Genomic DNA, 13,489 nt, shown 5'->3' with positions numbered 1-13,489 from the left:
TTTTCCTTTGTCAATGAGCCCAGTTTTCATCGTTTTAAGGTTCGAACTTGTGACTCAGCCTCTTTAACAGCCCCCCAACTGTGCCTCCTAATCCCTGTACGTTTTAAGGGTCGACCTTGTAACTCAGCCTCTTTAACTCTTTAGAAAACGTAATTTTTTTCAAATAATTTAAAAAAGAAACTGAGTTTCTTTTTTAAAGTTTAAATTCATTATATAAAAAATTTGCTCTGACGGTGAATCGAACCCGGGTTTTCCGCCTGACAGTCTGAAGTATCAACCGCAGGACTAATGAGACACAATTATAATTGTTTTTTAGTAAATGGAATCTATTTTCGCAAAGCAAATTCCCACAAAACTTGATATTTGGTTTTTGGAAAACAGGGAAGGAGTGATCAGATTGAGCTGAAATTTCGAGGATAAGCTCCCAGGCCCCAGGAAAGCCTATCCTCTAAATTTCAGCCCGATCAGACAACGTTATAGGGGGGTTGTGGTGGGAAAAATTAACATGGGCTATTATAGGAAAACGAGGTTTTTCGTAAATGTAAATTCGGGGGATAATTTTTTCGGTCTGAAAATATCAAAAGGCCCTAACAGGTCGAATTCTGCTTCGAATGAGTCCTCATTCAACCGGATCCGTTGCCAACTGTGGCCTGTAGGCGTGGATAAGAAAAAAAAAAGAAATGAGGATGATGAATTTTAAGTGGCTATATTTGTTTTTTTGAAAAGAGAGAATGAGTGATCGGATTGAGCTGAAATTTCGAGGATAAGCTCCCGGGCCCTAGGAAAGCTTAACCTCTAAATTTTAGCCCAATCGGACAACGTTAAAGGGGGGCTGTGGTGGGAGGGTCGAAACTTCCGACCCAGTTTACCCCATGAAAATAAAGTCGAAGGAGGATGAAATTTTGCAAGTTTCTTAGTTTGAGCTTGGGCTACAAAATGCGATTACCGCCGTCTCTCTGCGACCTCTAGGACCTGAAATCGCTTAACATTGTGGTGGGTCGCCTCTTTATAGAGGCACAAGTGTGCCTCCTTGAAATTGGCACGAACTTTCGTATTGGAATACATTATGTAAACAGGCGATCTTTCTCCCTAAAAAATGAATTATCGGTTTTTCACACTAATTTAAGACATATATGGCTGTGAGAGTTTACACTTGACCAATTTAATGAATTAGTTTTCATTTTAGGTATCCTTGGTACTTCAACCAAATTAAAACAACAGGATTCATTTTTCATTTTCCTTGGTTCTTCAAAGGATTTTTATGGCTCTATCGCATATCAGGTGTTATAATTAAATACAGTCAAACGTATACCTGTTTCATTATACACATTAATAAAGTGACTTTCGCAGACAGAATCAATTCTGTCTGCTTAACAGACACTGAGCTGTATCAGTATTACGAATCAAATTGAAATATATTTAGCAAGTTTTTGTTTTACTTGTCCACATTCAGTCACATTCTATACTGTATGGCGTTTTGTAGCAATTAAATAAAAAAACAAGTTTTTTAAACTGAAAGTAAGGAGCGACATTAAAACTTAAAACGAACAGAAATTATTCCGTATATGAAAGGGCTGTCCCCTCCTCAACGCCTCGCTCTTTACGCTAAAGTTTTTTATTGTTTTAAAAAATAAAGTTGTGAGACAGAGTCAAACTTTAGCGTAAAGAGCGAGGCGTTGAGGAGGGGACAGCCCCTTTCATATACGGAATAATTTCTGTTCGTTTTAAGTTTTAATGTCGCTCCTTACTTTCAGTTTAAAAAACTTGTTTTTTTTATTTAATTTCTGATCGTTTTTTAGTTAATGCAGCTTTTATTTGTATAAAAATTTTACTTTTCTTTTGCTAAATGGATGTCTTTACAAATTAACTTACGTAACTAACTTCTATATTCGTATATTTTTCTTCTGGCAAAAAATACAAAGTTGCAGATTTTTGCAGATATGAGCTTGAAACCTATGTAATAGGGTTTTCTGATACGCTGAATCTGACGGTGTGATTTTCATTAAAATTCTTTCACTTGTAGGGGATGTTTCCCCCTCTTTAAAAAATCGAGTAAATTTTCTCAGGCTCGTAGCCTTTGATGAGTAATACTAAACTTAATAAAATTTATATATTTAGGATCAGCATTATAAACACATTCTTTTGATACATTTATTGACATCAAAATTTCGTTTTTAAAAGTTTCGATTACTATTGAGCCGTATCGCTTGTTTTTTTATTGTTTTTTTTATTACGTATATGTTATTACTTATATGAAGGGGTTCTCCCCTTAGTCAATACCACGCTCTTTACGTTAAAAGTTAAAAAAAAATTTGATTCAGAAACCCCTGAATCACAAAGGCCGTTTAATTAGAATAGATAGCTCTTTTGAAAGCACTAAAAAAAACTGTAGCGTAAAGAGCGAGGTACTGACTTGGGGGAGAACCCCCTCACATACGTTATAATTTCTGTTCATTTTAAGTTCTAATATTCCTTCTTACATTTCAGTTGAAAAAACTTGTTTTTTTTTATTTAATTTCTGATCGTTTCTTAAATAATGCTTGGAAATCTGGCGCCCCCTTCATAGAAATGTCCCTTACCCCAAAGAAACATCCTCCACGGAAATATTCTCCAGATTAACCCCCTCCTCTAGCCCCCCCCCTCCAGAAAAAATCCTTCCTGAAAATGGTTGTATACTTCCCAATATCCAATAAATAATGCTGGCAAGTCCGGCGCCCCCTTCATGGCAATTTCCCTTCCCCCATGAAAACTTCCTTCATGAACAGATCCTCCAACATAACCAGTGACCCACCCTTCCCTCCCACTACCAGAAAAAAACCTCCTGAAAACTTCTGTATACTTCCCAATAACCAATACTATATGTTAACATTGAGTAAAGTTCATAACTTTCAGCCCTCCCCCTGGGGACTTTGGGGGATCAAGTCATCCTAAAAGACATTTTTATCATATTTTCGACCATGATGAACAAAATGGCTATCTCAAAAGTTTGATCGGGTGACTTTGTGAAAAAAATGAGCGTGGGAGGGGGCCTAGTTACCCTCCATTTTTTTTTGGTCACTTAAAAATGGCACTAGAACTTTTAATTCCCGTTCCAATGAGCCCTCCCACAATATTCTAGGACCGCTGGGTCGAAACTATCACCCCTGGGAAAAAAAAAAAAAAAAACCAAAAAAAAAACACCCAAAGAACCACGCATCCGTGATCTTTCTTCTGGCAAAAAATGGAAAAGTCCACATTTTTGTAGATAGGAGCTTGAAACCTCTACAGTAGGGTTCTCTGATACGCTGAATATGATGGTGTGATTTTCATTAAGGTTCTATAACTGTTAGGGGGTCTTTCCCCCTTTTTTCGAAAATCAGCCAAATTTTCTCAGGCACGTAACTTTTGATGGGTAAGATTAAACTTAATGAAACTTATATATTTGAAATCAGAATTAAAATCTGATTCTTTTGATGTATCTATTGGTATCAAAATCCCGTTTTTTAGAGTTTCGGTTACCATTGAGCCGGGTCGCTCCTTACTTACAGTTCGTTACCACGAACTGTTTGACAATGACTACATTAATAATAATAATGAAGCTAAAAAGAAATCTCAATGACTGAGAATCTACCTATGTAATAAGGCAAAAGTAGAATTTCCGTTAGAAATACAATAAAGGATAAAAGAATTCAGATAAAGATGAGGAAATAATTTTTTTTTCGTAATGGGCATTCCTAAAGTCTTATTTTCGGTCAGTCTCCCCTGTTTTGTCTCACGTTTAGTTGATCAGGCTAAAACTTTCGGGGAAAGTTTTGTGAGGGAGGAAAATACACTTTTCGTTTCTTATACTATATCAATGTCTCATGCTTACGGGCAATTAACGGGGAAGGCTTGAAATCTTTTGTTTTGTATTTAGTTTTTTTTTATTGATTTTTTATGCGACATAAATTTTCAATTGTTAATGGTAATAAAAAATTGTAAAATTTAACAAGGCATTGAAATCTTCCACATCAAACTTCGTTATAGGTTTAATAATGAATGTTGAAGCGGGTATCATAATAAGAGAAATGAGTTAGAATTATTCCACAAATCATTTCTGAACAGTTAAAATAATTTTGATTTACTTTCCAATTCTTAACAGCAACAACTTTATCGTCCGAAAGATTCTTTTTTCGGCAAGCTATGTTTCTAGTAGATAAATAGTTCTATAGATAAATTAATAACAAAAAAATTTTTTTCATTGGGCCTACTTCATTTGGCAGTGTCCAAAATTTATACACGTTTGCGTAGTCAAACGGTCCGCACCTAAAAAAAGTAAATTTTGATATCGATAGATATATAAATAAATTGGCTTATTAAACTGATTCTAAATGTATAAGATTCATTAAGTTTAGTGATACCCATCAAAGCTTACGAGCCAGAGAAAATTTGCCTGACTTTTGAAAAAGGGAGGAAACACTCCCTAACGTTACAGAATCCGAATAAAAATTACACCATTGAATTCAGTGTGTCAGAGAACTTAGCTGTAGAGGTTTCAAGCTCACATCTGCAAAAACAAGGAATTTCGTATTTTTTGCCCAAAGAAAGATCACGGATGCATGTTTTTTGTTCCTCAGGGCTGATCGTATCGAGCCAATAGTGCTAGAACGTCAGGAGAGGAACCAATCTAACGGAAAATAAAAGTTATAGTACCCTTTTTAATTAGCCAAAAAGATGGGAGGGCACCTAGGTCCCGTCTCACATCCCTTTTTTCCCCAAATTGGTCCGATCAAAACTTTGAGATAGCCATTTTTTCAGCATAGATGAAAGGCCCAATTTGGAGATAGCATGACCCCCCCCCCCCACAAAAAAAGAAAGATCACGGATGCATGTTTTTTGTTCCCCAGGGCTGATCGTATCGAACCAATAGTGCTAAATCGTCAGGAGAGGGACCAATCGAACGGAAAATAAAAGTTATAGTACCCTTTTTAATTAGCCAAAAAGATGGGAGGGCACCTAGGTCCCGTCTCACATCCCTTTTTTCCCCAAACTCGTCCGATCAAAACTTTGAGATAGCCCTTTTTCAGCATAGATGAAAGGCCCAATTAGGAGACCTCTTTTTTTCTTCATCATTGCTCACGGTTTACTGGAACATCAAATAGAGCTGTTTAAGGGGTTATTTAGAAGCTAATTTTTCATCATCTTACTAACATTCTTTATCTTTTATTTTTTTATCTTTTATCTTTTATTGCTTATATTCATTGCTGTGTAATTTTGAATAAATGAATATATCAAACATACTTATTCCATCTACTTTTCATTCACAAAACCATATACTTCTATTTTATATAGCTAATAATAGCACATTGTATCAAGTTTCCGTCCCTAAGCAGTTGTAGAATGCAAGGGACAGGGATCCTTGGTCAATCCTTCGATGGGATTGCCCCATCACTGTCATTCATTATATGCCAGATACCTGTAAGTAAAAATTTGAAATGAAATTCATTACCTCAATAGTAATCCTTTTACAGCGACTAGGATGCCTTGACAAAGCCATGAGAGCCTCACTATGTTTTCGGTGGATTATAAATTCAACATTGTTTTGAATCTTATGGCTGTTGATGAATGCTGCGTACCAACTTTTACAAGTCTGACTGGCGGCTTCTACATCTCTGAAGTTTAAGTATCCGTATATTATGCATATAACCTAAAATGGCGTATATTAAACCACAAGATTGGCATGCAATATGTAATTTGTTGTTTTTTATTGAACTAATGTTGATGACCAGCCCTACACCTCATTCAGCACTGAGGAAGGTGAATGAGCAATGTTTCCCGTAATTCTTAGTTGACTTATTTGAAAACGTGATTTAAACGTATTCTTCTTTATTATTATTTGAAAAAAGGTGGTTTCAACTATAAGTAAGGAGTATTATTAAAACTTAAAACGAATTGAAATTATTCCATATATGAGGGGGGCTGCCTTCTCCGCAACCTCTCATCTCTTAAGCTGAAGTTTTTTTTGCCCTTCATAAAGATTCTAATTCCAATTAAACTGCCCTTGTGTGTTTCAGGAGTAGTTCTTAAGGAATTGGGACACAAAAGTCAAACTTTATCGTAAAGAGCGTTAAATTGAAGAGCAGACAGTCCCTCTCATACATGCAATAATTTCTGTTCGTTTTATGCTTTGATGTGGCTCCTTACTCTCAGTTGAAAAAAACTTGTTTATCTCATTTTCGTTCCTTTTATTTGATCACCGTTACTTTTATTTAAGGTTTTTCGTTGATCACATTTCAAATCCTTTCGAAAATCTCCCCCCCCCACCATTCTGCAGAAAATTTTCCCAGGAAAATTCCCTCCCCCCAAGTACAAAGTATTGTAAACCGTTAGATGAGTCATATTTTAGTTTGTATTCCTTATGCCAATAAATATAATCAATAAAGGACGTAATTCGTCCTCTTTAAAACTCTGCATGATATTCACCTTGACTCGGCCTTGCCACCTTCTGAAGAGCTTATGTGGCCAAGTTTGGGACCACAAGACAACTATTTAAAAACACCGGGGCACAGGACAAATTACAACAACTGCTAACAGCCAATTCACCTATCAACGTTATGATGGGTACATTAAACTTAATGAATTTTACATATTTGGAATCAGCATAAAACCAATTCTTTTGAAGTATCAGTTGTTATCAAAATTCCTTTGTTTAGAGTTTTGTTTACTATTGGGTGGAGTCGTTCTTTAACAAAAAATAGTTAATACGAAATTTTTGATATAAATTATTTATCAAAAACACAACAAACAGTGTTATCACTTGCAATACACTCATTCAACTTTTAGTAGCCCTCTTTTCAGTAATGAGCTATATATCATTTATAGCCTATGCTATTCATTTTATTAATGTTTTCTCTTATGCCCTTCATATGAAAAAAGACGGTCCAAGAAACTTGGAGGAGGGCTCATTAGACTGAATACAAAGTTTGAAATCGGTATTGCATATACTGATATAAATGAATAAATTGTTCTTAAAACGAGTAAAAATTCAATTGAATATTTATGTCTTTACTGAAATTGCGATTTACTGAAAATAAAATATATTATTAACATTTTTTTATATTTATAAAATTGAAAAATAGAAAAAAATGGTTGAATAAAAAATTTATTTGCTGAGGTTTCCAGAACATGATAGCATTAAATAGTAAATATTCAGTTTATTTTTACTAGGTTCTTCCAGTCAATTTGATCACATAGAGATTTTATTTTTCGCTGATTTTTTGAAAAATTAAAGTAAAGTCTTCAATTGTTTTAATAGAAAGTTAATAATACAACAGGCTTTAGAGCTTTTACGATTGGGGGAGGCGGGAGCATCTAAACTCCTTTTTGTAGTAATTTTGGATGTTTTAGTTTGACTTGAATATTAAATTTAATTTTTACTCACTTTTGGGGAAATTTAAATTTATTTTTTGGGGAAATTCAATTGAAAATTGAAATTTCTAGTGCCCCTTTTAAGAGACAAAATAGGTTGCAGGGCAACCAGCCCCAGCCCTGTGCCCATTATTTCCCCAAATACAACCAATCAAAATTCTGAGATAGCTATTTTGTTCAACAGAGTTGAAAGTTCCAGTTACTAGGTCTTCAAAAATGTCGACCCCCATGGCAAGGGCTATAAGATATGCTAGCTGCCCGTTAGTAGTGTCTGTAAGTAAGGAGCAACCCGGCTCTATAATAACCAATACTCTAAAAACCGGAATTTTGATACCAATAGATATATAAAAAAAATGAATTTTCAAACTGATTTCAAATATATAAGTTTGATTAAATTTAGTTATACCAATCAAAAGTTACAAGCCTGAGAATAAGTTCTTAGTAGTATTTTTTTTACCAAACAATTTCGGTTGGACGGAGAGGAGTATTATTGTTTTGTAATGAAAATTCTGCTTGACTTTTGATCTTTTACATGACTGAAATTATCGTATCTGTTCGTTTTATGCTTTGATGTGGCTCCTCACTCTCAGTTGAAAAAAACTTGTTTATCTCATTTTCTTTCCTTTTATTTGATCACCGTTCCTTTTATTTAAGGTTTTTCGTTGATCACATTTCAAATCCTTTCGAAAATCTCCCCCCACCATTCTGCAGAAAATTTTCCCAGGAAAATTCCCTCCCCCCAAGTACAAAGTATTGTAAACCGTTAGATGAGTCATATTTTAGTTTGTATTCCTTATGCCAATAAATATAATCAATAAAGGACTTAATTCGTCCTCTTTAAAACTCTGCAGGATATTCACCTTGACTCGGCCTTGCCACCTTCTGAAGAGCTTATGTGGCCAAGTTTGGGAACACAAGACCACTATTTAAAAACACCGGGGCACAGGACAAATTACAACAACTGCTAACAGCCAATTCACCTATCAACGTTATGATGGGTACATTAAACTTAATGAATTTTACACATTTGGAATCAGTATAAAACCAATTCTTTTGAAGTATCAGTTGTTATCAAAATTCCTTTGTTTAGAGTTTTGTTTACTATTGGGTCGAGTCATTCTTTTACAGAAATTCGTTAAAACGAATTTTTTTATATAAATTATTTAGCAATAAAACAACAAGCAGTGTTATAACTTGCAATACACTCATTCAACTTTTAGTAGCCCTCTTTTCAGTAATGAGCTATATATCATTTATAGCCTATGCTATTCATTTTATTAATGTTTTCTCTTATGCCCTTCATATGAAAAAAGACGGTCCAAGAAACTTGGAGGAGGGCTCATTAGACTGAATACACAGTTTGAAATCGGTATTGCATATACTGATATAAATGAATAAATTGTTCTTAAAACAAGTAAAATTTCAATTGAATATTTATGTCTTTACTGAAATTGCGATTTACTGAAAATAACATATATTATTAACATTTTTTTATATTTATAAAATTGACAAATGAAAAAAATGATTAAATAAAAAATTTAATTGCTGAGGTTTCCAGAATATGATAGCATTAAATAGTAAATATTAAGTTTATTTTCACTAGGTTTTCCAGTCAATTTGATCACATAGAGATTTTATTTTTCGCTGATTTTTTGAAAAATTAAAGCAAAGTCTTCAATTGTTTTAATAGAAAGTTAATAATACAACAGGCTTTAGAGCTTTTACGATTGGGGGAGGCGGGAGCATCTAAACTCCTTTTTGTAGTAATTTTGGATGTTTTAGTTTGACTTGAATATTAAATTTAATTTTTACTCACTTTTGGGGAAATTTAATTTTATTTTTGGGGGAAATTCAATTGAAAATTGAAATTTCTAGTGCCCCTTTTAAGAGACAAAATAGGTTGCAGGGCAACCAGCCCCAGCCCTGTGCCCATTATTTCCCCAAATACAACCAATCAAAATTCTGAGATAGCTATTTTGTTCAACAGAGTTGAAAGTTCTAGTTACTAGGTCTTCAAAAATGTCGACCCCCATGGCAAGGGCTATAAGATATGCTAGCTGCCCGTTAGTAGTGTCTGTAAGTAAGGAGCAACCCGGCTCTATAATAACCAATACTCTAAAAAACGAAATTTTGATACCAATAGATATATAAAAAAAATTTGATTTTCAAACTGATTTTAAATATATAAGTTTGATTAAATTTATTTATACCAATCAAAAGTTACAAGCCTGAGAATAAGTTCTTAGTAGTATTTTTTTTACCTAACAATTTCGGTTGGACGGAGAGGAGTATTATTGTTTTGTAATGAAAATTCTGCTTGACTTTTGATCTTTTACATGATTGAAATTATCGAAACCTCTGCAATGGGGTTCTCTGATGTTAGGATACAAAAATGACCCTTCAGATACCATTTCTGATGTTGAAAGCCTGGGAAGCATGAAAAGGGTATTATCATATTTTCAATGTTCGAAAACTCTAAGCTTAAGGCTTACAATAGTAGGAGGGACCCAATAGATACAGACGGGAGTATACCCTATTGCCAGATACGAATGGTACTATTTGGTACTTTAAAAGTACCTTTTTCAAGGTCAATCAGGGAACATGGAAATACTGCAGGGAAAACGCACATGAACACTAAATGCTAACGGTACAATTTTATTGATCCACTAACGGGCCAATGAAACCTTTTTCAAGGTCAATCAGGGGATGTTTCTAAGCCTATTGAATACAGAACGAAGTTAGCGCATACGCACTGAATACTAACGATATAATGTTATTGATCTACGAAGGAGACTAGATTTCTGGGATATTGATTACATAATCTATGGGGAATTCTAAGTGTATTGATCCACTAAAGTAACACGAGGAAGAGATTTAATGCCCTTGGTAAAAGCCTGGAAGAGATTTAATGTCCTTGGTAAAAAAGCCTAGAAGAGATTTAATGTCTTTGGTAAAAAGTCGGGAAGAGATTTAATGTCCTTGATATGCCTCCAGGGCATAACTTACAACCCTTATCCAGAGGGCGGTGGGTGGTTGTCATCCTCGAAGACATAATTTCCAGAACTTTCAACTACGTTGAAAAAAATGCCTATCTCAAAACTGTGATTGTGTGTGTTTTCGACTTTTAAAAAGGCCACTAGCCATTTCGATTTCCAATCAAATGAGCCCTTTGTGAAGTTTCTATGGCAACATTTTCTATAAAAACCCTTATATGCCCCCAAGGCATAACTTAAAACCCTTGCACTGAGGGCTGTGGGGGAGGGGGAGTCATCCTTTTAAAGACCTAATTTCCAAAACTTTCAACTTCGTTGAAAAAAATGGATATCTAAAAATTTTGATTGTATGCGTTTGGGGAAAAGGTGGGCGTGAGAGGGGGGTTAGTTGCCCTCAAATCAGTCGACTATTAAAAAGGGCAGTAGCCCTTTTTCAAGTTTCTACGACACAACTTTCAATAAAACCTTATATGCCCCAGGGTATAACTTATAACCCTTGCCCTGAGGGCTCTGAGGGAGTTATAATCCTTAAAGACCTAATTTCCGGAACTTCCCATTACTTTGAAACAAAATACTACTACTACTACTACTACTACTAACAACTCACCGCAGCCCCAAGCCGCCTGAGGCCAACACAGCTATGCACGATCCTCCTCCACCCCAATCTATTCAAAGCCTCCCTTTTTACACCCGCTCACGAAGTTCCCATTCATTTCCTTTAAATCTTTATTTATGATGTCCTCCCACCCCAGACGGGGACGACCTGCTTTCCGTTTAGCCCTAGATGGTTGGCCGAAAAGAACAAACTTCGGCAATCTGTCATCCTTCATCCGCACAACGTGCCCTAACCACCTCAACCTTTCTTTCATTATAGCCCTAGAGATGGGTATTGAACCACATTTTTCGTATAGCCTATTGTTTGAAATATGGTCAGTCAGCCGGGTACCCAGAACAATCCTTAATCAATTTCTCTGGAAAACATCTAGCAAATCTTCATCCGCTTTTCGGAGCGTCCATGCTTCAGAGCCATATTTGACCACTGTCATCACTGTAGCTTCTAATATTCTAATCTTGGTTTGCAGACTTATCTTCCTATTCTTCAAGACTTTTTTAACTGTGAAAAAACACCCTGAGCCTTGGCTATTCTATTTTTAACATCTTCACTGCTCCCACAGTCCTTCCTAATAATACTACCAAGGTAAGTGAAGCTGCCCACCTGATCAATCTTTTCATTACCCAATGTCAACTTTTCATCTTCACGAATTCCTAGCCTTAGTCTTCCTAACATTAATTTTCAAACCAATTCTAGCACCCCTAACTTGCAAAACCTCTTAAACTTCATTTATTTTGCTCACACTTTCATCTAGGATGCTTAAATCATCAGCATAATCCAAGTCCAGGAGACTTTTTCCTCCCCAAATTTTTCCAAACAAAATGACAATCTCAAAATTTTGATTGGATGTTTTTGGATATATGGTGGACGTGGAAGGGGTGTTAGTTGCCTTCCAATCACTTTCGACTATTAAAAAGGGCACCAGCCATTTAAATTTCCAATCACATGACCCCCTTTTGAAGTGTCTACGACAACACTTTCTATGAAAACCTTATATGCCCCCAGGGCATAACTTATAACCCTTGCCCTGAGGGTTGTCATCCTTAAAGACCTAATTTTATAAACTTTCAACTACGTTGAACAAAATGGCTAACTCAAAATTTTGATTGGATGTGTTTGGGGAAAAGGTGGGCGTAAGAGGGAGGTTAGTTGTCCTCCAATCACTTTTAACTATTAAAAAGTGCACTAGCCCTTCCAATTTCCAATCGAACGAGACTTTTTTGAAGTTTCTACAACAACACTTTCTATAAAAATGTTATATGCCCCCAGGTCACAACTTATAACCCTTGCCCTGAGGGCTGTGAAAGAGTGTCCTCCTCAAAAACATAATTTCTATCAGGAAATCAACCAAGCTGAACAAAATGGCTATCTCAAAATTTTTATTGGATGTGTTTGGGGAAACCGTGGGCGTGGGAGAGTCTTAGCTGCCTTCCTATTACTTTCGACCATTGAGGGGCGACCATACTTGAAGCGACCTTCCTATCTCTCCCATAGTAAGCGTTTTGAGTTTGACTGACATTAATAGTTGAGGCAGTTAGGTGGTCTCAGTCTTTTCTAATAGAATAGAATCAGGTGAACATTTTGATTTAGCAAAATGCTAAAGCCGACTCCTATTTTTCCTGAAATCCCAAAAAAAAATCAAAAACCAATTTTGGGTTTGCCTGCAAGATCGCTGCAGTCAATATTGTCGTAATTGGTACTTAAAAATACGGCGAAAAATATTCTATTGAAGCAGTGGCAGCATATTTTTATAAAAAACACTTGCTGACTGCAGTCCCTTCGAATACTTTACATACCAACGTTTCAAATTGCTTATCACCCGACAAAGAGCCTAAAATACTTGGAATCAAACGGATGTGGGCGCATCAATTATGCTGAGGGGGTTAACGCTTCCTTTTGTTCAAAAGCGGTCAGTTGGACTTTGATTTAGTGAAGCTTTAGCTCTTGAAATGATTTATTTGGTGTGTATAATTTGAAAGCGTTAGCTTGAGAGTTGGACATTCGACAAATTGTGGGAATAAGTTGGATGTACTGGGAAATTGTGAATTCAACAATCAAGTTTGACAACTATGGGGAAAAAGAGAAATAAACGTGAGTTGGGTTTGCCAAATGTTCAGGCCCATCGTGAAAAATTGAAGTTAGCCTACCGTGCAAGAGGTAGGGCAAGTTTGCCTTAGTATTTGTTCCAGCATTTGGTGTTAGACCCAATTCTAAAAGAGTCAAGTTTTGGAAAAGGATCAAGTTCAAGTTCTGGAAACCCCCCTACCGAAATAATTGAGCCGATGAAAACTATCACTTCTGGACGAAATCTACAATCGGAACTGCTCAAAGGTTCACGCTGGATTGTTGACCTGCCGTATCTTCTTGAAAATTACGAGAAGCTCGTGCTTGGCCACATGTGAGTTTCTTTGTTTATTTTAGGTCCTCGAATGAATGCTAGTAGCCTACAAGGAACTGCCATAGCTTATGTGGTAGGTCCTTGAATAATATTTGTTGG

The 13,489-nt window shown here is 35.7% G+C and overlaps 1 protein-coding gene across 1 annotated transcript in view; it reads right to left on the bottom strand.

Moving 5' to 3' along the window:
* LOC148939528 (uncharacterized) overlaps positions 1–13,489 on the bottom strand; it is a 53,765-nt gene that overhangs the window by 3,629 nt on the left and 36,647 nt on the right. The window contains exon 2 of the mRNA XM_089106902.1: positions 5,468–5,665. Within this exon, the coding sequence (XP_088963028.1) occupies positions 5,468–5,665 (198 nt within the window). The remainder of the gene's footprint in view (positions 1–5,467; positions 5,666–13,489) is intronic.

This window comes from Artemia sp. Qi Xiang Cuo, chromosome 21, assembly GCF_049724085.1.
Source record: "Artemia sp. Qi Xiang Cuo chromosome 21, ASM4972408v1, whole genome shotgun sequence".
NCBI classification, from domain to species: Eukaryota; Metazoa; Arthropoda; class Branchiopoda; order Anostraca; family Artemiidae; genus Artemia; species Artemia sp. Qi Xiang Cuo.
Note: the sequence above shows the minus strand (reverse complement) of the source record. Positions and strands in the feature narration are given on the sequence as shown.